The sequence below is a fragment of the Notamacropus eugenii genome, chromosome 2, assembly GCF_028372415.1.
Source record: "Notamacropus eugenii isolate mMacEug1 chromosome 2, mMacEug1.pri_v2, whole genome shotgun sequence".
Classification (NCBI taxonomy): Eukaryota; Metazoa; Chordata; class Mammalia; order Diprotodontia; family Macropodidae; genus Notamacropus; species Notamacropus eugenii.
This window is the reverse complement of record NC_092873.1, coordinates 288,740,006-288,756,718: the sequence shown is the minus strand read 5'-3', so window position 1 is coordinate 288,756,718 and position 16,713 is coordinate 288,740,006. Positions and strand designations below refer to the sequence as shown.

The window sequence follows — 16,713 nt, the reverse complement described above, 5'->3', positions numbered from 1 at the left end:
GTGTTCTGTGAGGCTTGCCTTAGAATCACATAGCCAAGTGACAGAACCAGAAAGTGAGCTCAGGTTTCTTGATCCCAAGTTTTACACTCTTTCCATACATCTCCAGCACTGAGTAGATGCTTTATCCTTCTATATACCGCCTAACTCCAGCAGGAACAATCACAGAACCTCAAAGTGGGAAGTGTACTAGGGACATTCCCTCCCTTCAGATGTGATGAGCACCCCTTCCCTACCCCCCAAAAGCTATCTTTTATTAAAGTATTAAAATATCCTTATTTATTTGTTTACTTTTTACTAGTCATTCAGAGGACACAGTTAGAAACAAAGGCATTTTAATGAAATAGCACAGAAAGAAAACTAGTAGGACATTTTCCCCATATACTCAAGATACATTCTTGGACAAATATACATGTTGTCCATGGGAAGAGTGCCTATGGATGTGCACACAGGTAAGAATCAGATGTGGCCAGGGCATATGTATGTGAAGAAGCATGCCTCTGATGCTTCAGGGTTGCTGGTGTCTTCTGATGATGTTGTCATGCTGTTCTCTGCTGGTATCTCTGAGTGTGTAGTCTCTGCCAAGCAGTGCCCCAGAGGCTTTATGGTCACTGATAGGAATGACTCTACTAGACATACGCTTGTGGAGTATCTCTCTACTTCCACGTTCAGCTGGAGTCCTCAACTGGTTTGCTGCCTCTTCACCATAAGAGCAAGAATAGGTTTTCTCTTTTAACCTAGAGCCCAGAGGATTAAACTTCAGTACTTTTTCAACCCTTCATATTCCCAATATTATACCACAGAAAAGTTTACGACTGCTTTTCTTCCCATAAAGAAAGGGAAATCTATTGGTTCCTAGAGTCTTAGCTAAGAATGACTATTCTCTCTGGAAGGAGAGTTTTTGCCTCCATTGTCTGAGCCTTTGGGGAATGCAGTACAGTCAGCCAGTTAAAACCTCACAGTCATTTAATCTGTCTTTGAACCCACTGGAGTTGAAGAGCAGAGCATTGTGCCAGACCACTGTTTGACTTAGGGTTAGAAGTTCCTTCTTATATATTGTAAGTCATATCTGTCCTCTCCCACATTAAGTTGTAAGCACTTTGATGTTAGAGATTGTTTTTTCCTTTTCTTTGTAGCCCTAGTGCTTAGTACATAGTGCTTAATAAACACTTATTGATTGTATCTCCTGCTGATTAATTGATTGTTACTCCTAATTCCATTATGAGAATCATGTGTGTCCCTAAACCCACTTCAACGAGAATTCTACCAAAGTAATTCTACAAAAATTATGGGTTTGGTACATTGGTTTTCCCCTCAGCACAGAACTTTTTGTGTATCCCATACAAATTAAAAAAAGGAGGGACAGAAAACGAAAAGATCCAAGTAGAACCAAGCTTTTGCTTTACTTTTTGCCGTAATCTTTTGCTGCAGATTCCTATAGCTTTTATTGTATAGCTTTGGTTTTCCTTGCTTTCAAGGGAAAGATAAAGAAAGAGCATTGACTGTGTGGATAGTGCTAAGAGCTTTTAAAAAACATTGTTTCACTTGATCCTCACTCCAGACAACCCTGGGAGGTAGCTGCTGTTATTATTTCCATTTCATAGTTGAAGAACGAAGACGGAAGTTAAGCGATTTGACTGGGGTCACCCAGCAAGTGGTACTAGAAGTAAGACTTGAAGTCAGGTCTTCTTCTCTATTCCATGATAACTACCCATTTTGCAGATGAAAAACTGAGGCCAGGGTCACATAGCTCATTTGATCCTCACAATAACCCTGGAAGATAGTTGCTATTATTATATCCATTTTACAGGTGAAGGAACTGAGGCAGATAGAAGTTAAGGCACTTGCCCAGGGTCACACAGCTGGTAAGTGTCTGAGACTGGATTTGAGCTCCGTTGTCCTGATTCCTGGCCCAGAGTTCCATGCACTGTGGCACCCCTAGTTGTTCTAGTGGGTTCCTCAGAAGAGACCTCAGTGGAGATCTAGTTCAAAGCACACCAGAAGCCCCTTTTACAACATCTAGTCTTTGCACGAAGACTTCCTATGGAGAAAAACCCACTGTTTCTCAAAGTAGCCCTTTCTACTTTGGGACATCTTTAACTGTCTCTCTTTTTTAACTTTTCCCTCTTCTCAAATCTAAATTTGCCTCTTTGCAATTTCCATCCATTGCTACTGATCCTGCCCTCTGGGTCCAAGCAGGTGTCAAGCCTTCAGATCCTAGAAGATGCCACCAAACCCTCCCTGATCACCCTCAAGGCTTATCTGGATGAATATACCCAGTTTCTCCACCAATTCCCAGATGTCATGAAAAGCTTCAGGACCTTCATCCCATCCTAACTACCCTCCTGTGCACTTTCTCTAATTTATATTATATTATTATATTTTATATTACCTATAGTTTATATTATGGCATAATTTATATACTATTATTGTCCTATATATTATATAATATATAACTATATATACATTACTATATATTATACATTATAGATTATATTATACTATAGTTTATCTAATTTATGTACACCAATGAGGTGGCTCAGTAAAAAGAATGCTGGGCTTGGAGTCAGGAAGACTCATCTTTGTGAGCTCAGCTGTATGATCCTGGGTTAGTCACTTAACCTCTGTTTGCCTCAGTTTGCCCATGTGTAAGATTGGGATGATAACAGTACCTACCTCCCAGGTGGTAGTTAGGATCAAATGAATGAAATAAAGCACCCATCGCTTGGCTCATAGTAGGTGCTTAATCAAATGCTTGCTCTTTTATCCTTTCCCTTCCTTAAACAGGACCTGTCCTATCACAGCTCTAGTCTCGGACATTATGTGACTCAATGCACCCTAGGACTGGTAAAGTTTTTCTGGTTACCATGTCACTGTCGATTCATATGGAGTCCATCAAAATCTTTTTTCAGTTGAACTGTTATACAGTTATCCCTCCCCATATTGAATTTTTGAAGTTTATTTTTTTAACCCTAGAGTAAGGGTCTACATTTGTTCTTATTAGCTCCAGTGCTGGTGAATTTTGGCTAACATTCTAGACACTCAAGGTCTTTTTGAATCCTGTCTATATCACCTAGTATGTAAGCTCTCCCTCCCAACTTTGTGTCATCTGCCAGTTGGATAAGCATGTCATCTATACTTTTATCCAAATCATTGATAAAAGTATTAAACAGCTCAAAATAAAATAAAACACAGATAATGTTAATATATGTTTTTAAGTCAATATGCACCTGATGGCATCTTTATATATGGTTTATTTGAATTTGACATCATTAATCTACTGGATAGCTTGTTGGAAGACCAGAGTTCAGCTACTGACTTTGATACTTGTTATGTTAGGATAGGCAAGTCAGAGAATTACTAAGCTCCAGAGTTGGGAGGAACCTTGGTGGTGATCTAGTCCAACCAATACCTAAAAAAGAATTCCCACGGCATCATACCAGGAATGTTTTTCTTAAAGACCTTTGATAGTTTCAATTCTCTGAGCCATAATTTCCTCATTTGTAAAATTGGGCTAATAATGCTTTCACTTCCTATACCTTAGTTTTATTGTAGGGTTTAAATGAGATAATGTATGAAAAGCATCTGGCAAAGTGCTACATAAATCTAAGTTTTTATTATCGATCCCTTTGATTCAATTCAGTTTCAACAAGAATTTATTAATTTGTCAGGCATTTATTATCTGAATGACCAGAATTATGGATTCAAAAGTCATGAAGGATGGATTGGTGTGGGGGTCGGAGAGGAAGAGGATAGTTGTCATTAGTCCTAACCGAGCCCCTGGGGCACTCAGATTCCCCCAGTAATCTCCAGGACTAGGCAGAAACCTCTTCTACTAATTACAAATAAATGAGTTACAAACATTTGCAATTGTCAGGTTTACTAAGGCATAGAGATATTGGGTTGTCTCTACTAGATGCCCTGTTCAGTCCAATTACCTTCTTTCTTCTCCCTCCCCTGTTTCTAGTTGTACCAGATGGATGCTCCCTCTCCTTCCTTCCCCCTAAACAAATAGGAATAGGAAGCTAGAAAATGGAAATTGTCATGGTGCCATCTGTGGAAACCCTGAGTTCTTCATAAAAATCACAAAATTCCATTTTGTGGAGGAGTCAAAGTTGACCTGTTTTGGTTTTCCTCCTGGCTCTATGTCAGACTCCCTCTGGACTTCACAGCTCTGCCTTTCATCTTCTAGTAGCCTCAGCACCTAGCACTGAAGGTTTCCTTCCTGCTTTTGTGCCACTCATTGATCCTGGTACTTCCCTCTGGGGCCAAGCAAAACAAGTCTAACCCCCTGACTCAAATCAACTTTAGGTTAAACATGCCCAGTCCAAAGCTCTTTACCATTGTTGTTGTCCTGCTCTGCACACGATCGGGTTTATCAGTGTCCTTCTTAAACTTTGGTACCCAGAACTAAACACTCCAGCTGAGTGAGATCTGACAAGGGCAGAGGGCAGTGGAACTCTCACCTTCCTATTCCTAGGAGCTATGCCTCTCCTATTGCAGTCCAAGGCCACTTCAGTTTTTTTTGGTTGCCATACTACACTGATGATTCAGATTAAGCTTCTGGTCCATTGAAACCTCCAGCTCCTTTTCAGAACAACTTCTGTTTACCCATCCTTCCTCCACCAGTTACTTTTGTGCAGTTGACTTCTTTTTTGTACTCAAATGTAAGACTTTACATTTATCTATGGAAGTTTATTTTTTTTATTACATTCAGCCCAGTGCTTGAATCTGTCAAAATCGTTTTAGATCTTGACTCTAACTTCAAAAATCAACTGATTTTTTTTTTTTTGGAGTGAAGGGAAAGATAAATGGGGAGAGAAAGGTGGAGAGGAGAGAGGAGGGGAGGAAAAAAAGAAGGAAAAAAGAGGGGAGGAGAGAAACAGAAGAGAGGGAAGGGAAGAAACCTGAGAAAAGCCCTTTCTTTCCAAGGTTTAGCCTACAGTTGATTTAAAAAGGGAACGCCTTCTCTACTGAAAGTAAGTGTATATGTTCCTTTGGTGAGGATTTACTGTGCAATTCTACTGCAAGGCATTTGATGTACAAGTTGGCTGATAAGGGTTCCTATCCCTGTGGTGGCCTCTGGGGCTATAAAAAGGGCCCCGGCTCTGCTTTTCTTATGAACCATAAGTCTTTTCATTCACTTACAATTCTATTGAACTGAATGGCCCCTAGCACGGTGCTTTGCAAATAGTGTGTTTAATATATAGTTATCGAATGAGGCATAAATGAATAGCTCTCCTTTCTTAGTCAAATTATTTCCACCTTGGGCTTTAGCTGTTACATCTCCCTGGAATGCCTTTACTCCATCTGTGCCCGTCAAAATGCTAGCCATTCCTCCAAACCCAGATGGAATGCTACAGCTCTTCTATAATTATGCCTTGACTAATGCAGGTTAACTATGGGCTTTCCTTCCTCTGACACTCACCTTTAGTTGGAAGATATCTCTCAAGGCACTTGTCCTATTTTGATAGCTATTTGTGCAAAACTGAACAGACAATCATCCCCCCTACAGAATCTGCCCCTCCTCCAAACTTCTCTATTTCTGTTGGCAACACCATCCTCCCACTCACCCAATTGCTTTACCTGGTGAATCATCCTTGACTTTTCTCTCTCCTTCACCTCCCGACAACCAAATAGTTGCTATGTCCTGTCTGTCCACCTCAGGATTCTTTCCCATTATTCACTTTACCCCTTTAGCTGAAAATTACCTCTCCCTCCTAAAATTCTTCCGAACATTTTTGAGGAGCTCTACTTTGCATTAGTTATGGTCTCCCTTGTATCATAGTCACTTGTTTATATATCATTCCCCCTACTTATTAGGTCAGCTTCTCAAGAGCAGGGTTTGCATCAAATGTGTTTATATTCTCTATACCTAGCATAATCCTTTGAATGGAGCAGCCACTTGATAAATGTTTGTAGACCTGAATTATCATATCCTCCTACTAAACTGTAGGCTGCTTGAGGATAGAGACTAATATTTTTTTCATATCTGTATCCCCAGGACACCCAGCACAAGACCCATACTGTAATAGGCAGGCACACAGTAATTATGTGTTGAATTGAACCATAAAGAAGAATGGTAAGGGTTATTAGGCCAGAGGGCTATGAATTCTCCAGGGTCTCCAGGTATCAGGAGGTAAGTAGACCTAGGCAAGAGGACAAGGATATTCTCAGAACAGTTGAGCTTTTAGTGCTGAGAATTTCTCAAGGGGTAGAGGAAAATGATCTCTTTAAACTTGCATATCAGTGAACTCCAATATAACTCCAGGGTCTTCTTGAAAAAACATCACTCCAAAATTCCACCATCAGAGTTTCATTCCATGGAGCTACTAACCTCCTCTTTTAAAATATAAATATCCTTAAAAAGGGATAGTATATTAAGCTCACTCTTAGAGATCCCCATCTTACTGGCAAATTAGTTTGGTCAGATGCTTTGCTCTGAAACAATCAACTAACATTAGGTTCTTAAGGGATGGGAATTTTGTAAAATGTTAAGGGAAAAGCATTTTTAGAGCATGGGAACTGTCCTGAAGAATGGGCTTATGTGAGAAATTGCAGGGTGGGCGAGGGCAGTAGACTGAACAACCAAGGGTGCTTGGGGTACCTAGTACCTGGGAAATGGAAGAGAAGAGGGGCTGGTTGGGGGTGGTCTAAACCTGTAATCCTTGCTACAAGGGAACTGAAAGTGGTGGAACACTTAAACTAGGGAGTCATGAACTGAAGTAGTAAACCAGTAGTAAACCAGAAGTCTACGCTAAGTCTGGTACCAATACAGTGAGTCCCTCAAAGTGGTGTCACCATATTGCCTAAAGATAAGTGAACAAGACAAAGTTTCCATGCCAATCAGTGGTGGAATCAGGCCCATGAGTGGCTGTTGTAATTTTCAACCTGAGTGAGATAGGGAGACCCAGTCTCAAAAAAAAGGAGAGGGGTGGAGTGGGAAGGATGCCAAAGACAAACTTCTCCTACTCTTCCATGCTTCAGAGGAAATCTGCTGAGGCTATTAGGTGGTGTTCCCAGGCACTTAAGACACTGACCCTTCCTCCCTTAGAGAAATCCAACCAGAAGTCACAGTTGCTCATTGGGTCATCCAAAACTGCTGAGGATCACCAAATTTCCATCCTAGAGAGGGTCAGAATTCATCCATCTCTACCTTCGTTTTCAGTAAGACAAAAAATTTTAGCGATATTTTAGTTTTCCTTTCCCTTCCTCAGGCACCTCTCTCAGGATAGATCCCCTGAGCACTCCTTCTCTAGGGTTTTTGGAATCAGAAGCCAAGGTGCCACAGGCATCGTGGCCGTTTGGTAGAGCAGAAACAGCACTGACCATGGAGAAGACTTTGGATTCAAATCCTGGCTCCAAGACTTACCAGCTTGGTGACCTGGGGTAAGGCACATCACTTCTCCAAGAGGCTGCTTCCTCATCTGCAATGTGAAGGATTTGGATTAGAGTATGTAAATATACTTGCAAACCTTAATGAGGTGCCCACTAAGTGGAGAGCATGGCCCTAAGTGTGGAGAAAGATTCTAAAGCTAAATAAGTCTTACTCTCTGTGCTCAAGGAGTGTCTAGCTAACTATATAACATTCACTAGAACAAAACAAACAACTCTCTGAGACTCTAAATTACAGATCTGCATTGGCAGAAGGGTTTCCTCACCAGAAGTCCCCTATACCCATGAAATCACAGGTCTTATTAGGAAAGGGATCATCATCATCATCATGTTTGTCCTTCGTTGCCTAAGAAGATCAAGCCATCAGAGAAATGATGACATGACTTGCACTTGACTTTGTTTTAAGTGAGGGAGAGCTGTGCAAGGTCACCAGCCTCATTTCTCCTCCAGAGCCATCTGGATCCAGTGACCAGATATCATCAGGATGACTGGAGATGGCTCGGGATGCACTGGGAGACCTTGGGCTTTTAGGCCAAGGTCTTTGCAGGTACTCACTTAGGGTGAGGTAACGTCAGTTCATTGCATAGGCTTGTTTAAGAAGCAGCCAGGGCATGGCCCCTTTAATGAAGTCAAGAAAAACAAAGACATCAGGATGGGTGGGAAACAGCAACAGTTACTGTTGATAATCACTCTAAAGCTAGGGGGGTCCAGGAGTCCTTGGCAGGGGCCCCTTGGAGTCCCAGTTTCAGAGGTTTAAGGTTTTGGGAGAGGACAGAGGAAAGAGAAGGGAAGGGAAGGGAAGGAAAAGGAAGGAAAGGGAAAAAGGAAAGGGGAAGGGAAAGGAGGCAGTAAAACCCAGGCCAACTGGGCAACTTTTGGCCATCCAAATTTACCTTCCTTTGGAGAGAAGAAGGGGAGGGAGAGGCAGACAGGAAAGGAGGAGGTGAGGTACCAGCTAACATTCAGCCAGCTTCATCTACTCACAGGAACATTCATTTTCATCAACAAACATTTACTGGGACCCCAGTGGGCCCCTGCCAAGGTCTCCTGGACCCCCCTAGCTTTAGAGTGATTATCAACAGTAACTGTTGCTGTTTCCCACCCATCCTGATGTCTTTGTTTTTCTTGACCTCATTAAAGGGGCCATGCCCTGGCTGCTTCTTAAACAGGCCTATTCAATGAATGGACGTTGCCTCACCCTACGTGAGTAACTGCAAAGACCTTGGCCTAAAGGGCCCAAGGTCTCCCAGTGCATCCTGGGCCATCTCCAGTCATCTTGATGATATCTGGTCACTGGATTCAGATGGTTCTGGAGGAGAAGTGAAGCTGGTGACCTTGTACAGCCCTCCCTCACTCAAAACAAAGTCAAGTGCAAGTCATGTCATCACTTCTCTGATGGCATGGTCTTCTTTGGCAACGAAGGACAAACATGAGTAGGAAATGGAAGGGAAGAGAGAAGAGATGGAGAGGGAAAGGGAGGAGAGGAAGAGAGAAAGAAGAGGAGAGAGGAAGAGGGAATAGAGAGGGAAGAAAGATGGGAAAGAGAAATGGAAAGGACAAGGAAAGGAAAAGAAGGGGAAAAGGAAGAGTAAGGGAAGGGGAAGAGGAGGAGGAGAGAAGAGAGGAGAGAGGAGGGAAGGGAAAGGAAAGGAGAAAAGGAGAAAAAAGAAATATATAAAACAAAGTGTTGTGCAGTTGGAGGGGGAGGAGGTTGTCTCCTAGAGGGTGAAAGGGAAAAGACTTTCTAAAGAAGATGTCATTTGAGTGATGCTCTAAAGGATAGGTATGAATTGATGAGGTAAAGAGAAGGAGGGAGGGTATTTAGGGCATAGGGAGCAATGATCTCTAAAGTCACTTCCAGCTATAATATTCTGAGAAAGTTATGAAGTCATAATAATAGTTCTTTACAGAATATTTCATGTAGGCCTTTAAAGAGAAGTTTTCATGGGTTTAGTGGAAAAGCTGGCCTTGTGGGTGATAGTATTAATATCATTTTTGGACTTTTATAGGGCCAGAGCTTGAATTAATCAATCAGAAGAGCCTGGATTGAACAGTCTCTTTGTTCTTTGAAGTAAACTCAGAGAATACCTCTTCTCATATCAACAAGGCCAGAGGGGCCTGACTTCGCATACTTTGTGAGACCCTTAACCTGAGACACTATCTTGAATAATAGGACTTTTTCTGTATTTTAATATTTTGTGAACATATACCATGTTATGGTGTGTTCATCCTTCATTGCCGAAGAAGACCATGCCATCAGAGAAATGATGACACGACTTGCACTTGACTTTGTTTTGAGTGAGGGAGGGCTGTGCAGGTCACCAGCCTCACTTCTCCTCCAGAGTCATCTGAATCCAGTGACCTGATATTCATCAGAATTACTGGAGATGACCCAGAATGAGGCAACTGGGGTTAAGTGACTTGCCCAAGGTCACAGAGCTAGTGAGTGTCAAGTGTCTGAGGTGAGATTTGAACTCAGGTCCTCCTGACTCCTGCACTGGTGTTTTATCCACTGCACCACCTAGCTGCCCCTACCATGTTATGGTATGTTAATAGTAAAGATATCCTGGGTTGTAATTTCAATTGACACTTTGTAAGCTCTCATCTTATTGTATTTACAACCTATTCAATTAAGAAGATTCCTTTCTCATGGTATAGTTAAACACATAGAGACAATAAATCTGAGGGACACAGACATCCTTGGATTGTCCTAAAACAGATTTAAGCCTGGTCATTCCTGTAACAGTCAGTCGGAGATTTCCTTCTGGCTCCATGGCCATGTACCTGCTAGCTTTAAGGGAATAAACAACAATGAATTTAGCCTGTTTGCCTTTTTAAACCAAACTTTCAGGTCTATATGAGTCAGAAAGACCAGAGTCTGAGTTCTTCCTCTGACTGCATGACCTTAGTCAAGTCACTTAACTTTACTCATCCTTATTTTTCTCATCTGTAAAAGGGTGATAATAATAGCACCTACCTTAGGAGTTGCTGGGAGGATGAAACATGCATGAAATGTTTGGCAAACTTTAAGATGCTATATAAATATTAGTATTTACAAGTACATACAAAATACTGCCCCTGACTGTGAGTAGGAGTGAGAAGAGTCACTAAAAGCTGCGAGGGATCAAGAAAGACCTCATGCAAGTGTTGATGTATGAACTGAGCTTTGAAGGAATCTAGGAATTCTAAGAGTCCAAGGTCAAAGGATAAGTACATTTGTGCATTCCAGTCATGACAGACAACCTGTTCAAAGGTGCAGAGGTAGGAATGTTCTATGTCCTCACAATAGCAGACTAAATGGTCTCCAAGTTCCCCCCAGTGTCATCACACATTAATTACTCTGGGATTCTACAGCAGCATCCCTCTCATCTCTTCTACATTTCCATTTCTGTTCTTTGAAACACATTTCTGATAATTATAGAAGGTGTGTTAGCTATGAATAGCTTGAATATTTGTGTTTTCAAAGGTGACTCCAAAAGATGGAAAAACCTCGAGGCATCCTGGAAGGGGGAAGTCCTCAGAGAATCCTAGAGCTGGCAGAGACCTTAGATACCATCTAGTCTCTCATTTAACAGATAAGGAAACCAAGGCCCTTAGACTTGTCCAAGCTCACAGAGCATATAAAGTGAAGCACTGGGATTTGGATTTAGATTTCCTAACTTCAAGTCCAGGGCAAATTTTAGCAGAGTTTAATCTATAGAATCATTAGCTTTGATGCTCTGGAAGCACCTCGTCCAAAACGTTTCATTAAAGTTTGCCTCTCGCCCTCACCATGCTAACAGCGTCAGAGGCTAAGTTTAGAGACATATTCCAGGGTTGGAATGAAACTCAGAGAACCGAGCCTCAAGCCAAAGCATGAATCCCCTCTATGCCCTACCTGATGAACGGTTATTTAGCCATCCTTTAAAAATTCTTTAGTGATGGTGAACTCACTGCCTCAAAAGTCTGTCTTATTTTTGAATAGCTCTAATTATTAAAAAGTTCCTCCATAAAGACATATGTGAACTGATGTAAAATTAAGTGAGCAGAAACAGGAGAACACTGTACACCGTAACGTCAATATGGTAAGGATGATCAACTGTGAAAGACAGCTACTCTCATCAAGACAGTGATCCAAAATAATCCAAAAGACCCATGATGAAAAATGTTATCCACTTCCAGAGAGAAACCTGATGAACTCCGAATGAATGCAGATTGAAGCGTACTTTTCAAACTTCCTCTCTTTTCTTTTTTGTCTGTTTCCTTCTGCAACATGACTAATATGGAAATATATATTGCATGAAACCAAACATATAATCAATATCAAATTGTTTGCCTGCTCAAGGAGGTGAAAAGGATGGGAGATAAGGAGAGAATTTGGAATTCAAAATGTTAAAAAATGAATGTTAACTTTTTTTACATGTTATTAGGAAATATTTAATGAAATAACAATATTTTTTAAAAGTTCTTCCATATGTTGATTGATAGATTGTAAATCAAGACCTTAGAGGCAGCTAGAGAGTGTGATGGATAGACTGGGCCTGGAGTCAAGGAAACCTGAGTTAAAATCCAGCCTCAGATACTTACTAGCTGTGTGACCCTGGAAAGTCACTTAATTTCTGTCTCTCTTTTTTTTCTCATTTGTAAAGTAGAGATAACAATAACATCTACTTCAAAGGGTTTTTATGAAAAGAAAATGAGATGCTATTTGTAAAATGTATCAAAAACACTATATAGAGGCTAGCTATTAGATCCTTCTCATTTCTATGGGTGAATGAACCAAGGACCAGGAAGATTAAGTATCCCGCCAACATTACACAGCTAATATTTGAGGATGGATTTAAAACCAAATTTTCTGGCTCCAAAATATGGTGCTCTTTTATTATCCTAGGAGTGCCTCCTTATAGCACCTCTAAAAATAGAGCAAATAATTCTCAGACTGTAAACTCCATGAGGTCAGCAATCCTGCCTTATCTCAACTTTTCCTGTCCCTTGGCATCATGTTGTGCACTTAGTAAGGTTTTAATAAGTGAATGCTCAATTGAAATTAACACAGCAACTTTCTAAACCATTGCGTTTTCATGTCAATCTCTATTGGTTTGGGCTCCCTAGTATTGCTCTCTTCCATTGTGGAATCTTAGACTTAGAAATATCTCAGATAATCTATACTCCTACTTCCTGCAGGAAGTCCCTCTACACATCCTTGCATCCTTGAGATGTGACCCCAGCAGCCTAGCTTCTGAAGTAATACTTCCAGTGACCAAAAGTAGTCCTCTTAAGGCGGAAGGCCTGTTCTATTGTTGGACAGCTCCATGTGTTGTCAAATTCTTCATCACATTGAACTAAATAATCTAGCCTTTTAGAAGTCTAAACGGTTTCTTTCTTTTCTCTTCTCTTCTTTTCTTTTCTTCTCTTTTTTAGGTTAGAAATGGAATGTAGACCCATATCTAGACCATTCAAATGTATCTGCCAGGGGAAGAAGGTTCTTTTCTACTCATAAGCAGAGAGTCCAGTTCCTGGGCTCAGTTTTTACTTCTTTTGAATAATAAAACTTCAGGAGCAAAAGTGATGTGTGTGTGTATGTGTGTGTATGTGTGTGTGTGTATGTGTATGTATGTGTGTGTGTGTGTGTGTGTGCGTGTGTGTGTGTGAGAGAGAGAGAGAGAGAGAGAGAGAGAGAGAGAGAGAGAGAGAGAGAGAGAGAGAGGAGGCAGAAGTGGAGGGAGGGAAAGAGAGAAGGCTAATGTACTTTTTCACTTTTAGAACAGCCAAATTTGCATGGCACAGGGAGAAAGTTAAACCGAAGACATTCTCATTCCCTCATGATCCCAGATAGGTGGGCATATATGGAGAGGACTCAGAAAACCTAGGCAGACTGCATCTTAAAAATTTTAACATAGCTGCACCTGGAGTCTTCTCCATCTCCCCCATCTTCTGGATATCAGCATGGTGATAGCTCAAGATGCCCTTGAAAATGTTTAGGTGCTTCCTTTCCTCCCTACTCATTCTTCAGACATATGTCTCTGGGGTATTGGGTGAGGAGAGTAGGGTGTTCTTTTGCAAACTTTGTCCTAGAGGTCTATCTTAGGCTACTGACCACAGGCATTTGTTTATGAGAACTTCATGTCTTGGGGCCTCAGTCCTCCTCTATCTTTCATTGCTTATCCTCAAATAACCCATGAATGGGGAGTGGTTGATACCTAAAAATATCTTTGTCCCATATCAAATTATACACCTAATACCCAAACCCACAGTGAGGCGACAAGGTAGCCTCTGGGGCCAGCATAGAAAGAAGTCTCATTTTAGTCACAGATCAGGGCTTTGGGGCTGGCTCAGGTTGGAGAGGATGGAGTGAGGTTTTTTCTACCCATCTATCGACGATTCAGTGGCTGACACTCAGTTAGCATTTGGGGTCAAATGGAAAAAAGTAACAGCAGGGTTTCTGGCCCAGCCACTGCCTAGATCAGGCAAGAAAGGACATACTGGCCTGTTACTTGTCAGGAGTCATGATAACAACTCAGCTTTGATTTCTTTTGCCCTTTACATCCAAGAAGCTCAGAGCACTTTATAGACATTCCTCCAGACATTACCTCCCTGACTCCCTGCAAATGGACAGGTCAGATGGGGACAAATTCAGATCTCCTAGTGGACATTCCATCTCCCTTAATTGCCCCAAATTCTCATTCCTCCCAATTTTGGGGGAAAGGTAACACAGTTTCTCCCTTTGTAGAATGAGAGTGTAATGATCTCTAAGATCTATTCTAGCTCTAAATCCCCTGACCAGGGGGCAGGGGAATTCACATGCTCAAAGGAAAGGAGTTTGATGTCTCTTTCTCATTCCACCAGGAAAAATTAAAGCAGAGATAAAACCTATTTGAGCTCTGGGGAAAAAAAACCAGGGAGTAGATCACAGTGAAGAGGGAGGAGTGGGGTGGAAATAAGGGGAAAGAGATTATTTGATAATCTGCATCTCTCTAGGATGAACTAGGAAGCCAGGGTGAAAGGTGTCCCAGATTGAACTTTCTAATGAATAATTAGATCTTGATTGATCAATTTAAGGAAGCAGAGGAACTCTGGGGTCCTAATTGCCACAAAGAGTTATATAATAACTAAACACATCATTAATCATCCTAACCAGAACAGGAGGACTTATCTAATCAACTTGGGGACAGCACTCCTCCTTAATTCCAACACTCTTTGGAATGAATTGATAACCAATTAGGGCTCCATGGAGCTGTGTTCTGATGTACTATTGTTGGGGAGATGGGACAATTCCCCAGAGCAGCAGAGTGAAACAAGATGGAACCACATCATAGGGCAAGGGAAAGACAGAATGTAATGTAAAGTCAGAAGAGGCTGGATTCAAGACAGGGTCACTTATGTGACTTTGAACAATTCGCTTGATTACTCTGGATCCCAGTTCCCTCATCTTGGTATCATCAATGGGGTGTTTGGACTGGATGCTCTCTAACGTCCCTTACAGGTCTAAATTTTTAATCTTATGAGAAGCCTGCCTCTAAAACTTACTAGCTGTGTGATCTTGGGCAGATGACCGTCTTAGCCTCCCTGAGTTTTCAGTTCCTTATCTATAAAACAGTGATAATAATAGCAACTTATACCACAGGGTGGTTGTGAGGATCAAATGAGAGAATGTATATAAAGTTCTTTGCAAACTTGAAGTACTATATAAATACAAAGAATAATGATGACGATGATAACTCAGGACACTTGTCTTCCTTAGCCAGTTAGGAGAGAAAGCTTCCCAGATCATAGATGAAAATGAAAACTTGGGCTATTCACTAAAAATGTAAAATTATCTGGATAGTTGGCATTGACTACCATGGTTTTAGTTACCACCACTCAATGTTAGGTAATATGATAGAAGGGAAAATAATTGGGCTAAGATTTAGGATATTAGGACATTAGTCCCAGCTCTGAGACCAACTCTCTGGATGACTTTGAGCAAGTCACTTCTACTCTCTGAGACTTTATTCATTTGTAAAATTAAGGGATTGGACTGGATTATTGAATTGGAAAAGGAGATAAAACATTCCAGTATCTTTGCCAAGAAAATCCCAAATGGGGTCATGAAGAGTCGGACATGACTGAAATGACGGAACAACAACTTCCAGAACTTAACTCATTATTATTCCACCCAAATTCATCCCTCTTCCTAATTTCCCTATTACTGTCCAGGGTAGCACTATCCTCCTAGCCATGTGTGCTTACAATCTAGGTGTCATCCTTGACTCCTAATTCTCTCTGGTGGCACAGTAGACAGAGTACTGAGACTGGGGTCAAGAAGATCTGAGTTCAAATCCTGCCTCAGATACTTACTAACTGTGTGATCCTGGTCACTTGACTCTGTTTGGCCCAGTTTCCTCATCTGTAAAATGAACTGCAGAAGGAAATGGCAAACCACTATAGTATCTTTGCCAAGAAAACCCCCAAATGGGGTCATGAAGAGTCAGACACAACAGAAATGACTGAAACAACAACAGACTGGCTGCAGCCTACAGTTCCATACTTATTATATATTACTCCCCTTCACACACTCTCTGGTTCAGCCAAACTGGCATTCTTGCTGTTGCTCCCATGACATTCCATCTTCCATATGTATAACTTCTCACATTCCACATTCCTGGAATGCCACCCTTCCTGACGTTTATCTCTTAGAATCTGTAGTCTCTTCTGAAAACTTAGCTCAAATGCTACTTTCTACTATATATGAGGCTTTTCCTGATAATCTCCCCCAGATGCTAGTGTCCCCCTTGCCAAAATGCCTCATAATTATTTTGTATGTTGTGATATACATGTATATATAGATGGAATACAAGAATGTGTGTATATATATCTATGTATGTATATATACGCACATATACACATACCTATAATCTCCCTCAATAAAATCTAAGCTTCTTGAGAGCAGGGACTATTTTGTTTTTGTCTTTTGTAACCGCAACATCCAACACAATTCCTAGGACACAACAGGTACTTAATAAATGATTATTTATTGATTGCTTTTTATTAGAGGCAGGACCACCCAAACTCACCACACCCTTTCTCTTCATTTCCTCTCACTTACTGTGGAAAGGACTTGGCTTTCTCCTCCCAATCTAAATCTGTTCTCCAGCGCCAGAAATCCTGGAGCCAAACCTTGTACCTGGACAGATATCCAAGCTGAAAGCCAGCTGTTTTTATATAAGGGGAACAAGCATGATACTAAGCATTCCACAGCTGGATTGAGAAAGTCTCCTATGATCATCTGACAACCTTGTTTGTCAAGACCTGTCCTGATCCTAGATCCATAAATGGTGAATTTTGTATGGAAGGCAAGTAGCA

General features: G+C 41.1%; 1 protein-coding gene across 2 annotated transcripts in view; it reads right to left on the bottom strand.

Moving 5' to 3' along the window:
* Positions 1-315: 315 nt before the first annotated feature.
* The window catches only part of KCNC4 (potassium voltage-gated channel subfamily C member 4), a 70,576-nt gene continuing 54,178 nt past the window's right edge, over positions 316-16,713 (bottom strand). For both annotated transcript variants that reach the window (XM_072644280.1, XM_072644281.1), the window contains 2 exons: positions 7,370-7,424; positions 316-734 (listed from right to left, as the gene is read on the bottom strand). In XM_072644280.1, the coding sequence (XP_072500381.1) occupies positions 506-734; positions 7,370-7,424 (284 nt within the window). In that variant the 3' untranslated portion in view covers positions 316-505. The remainder of the gene's footprint in view (positions 735-7,369; positions 7,425-16,713) is intronic.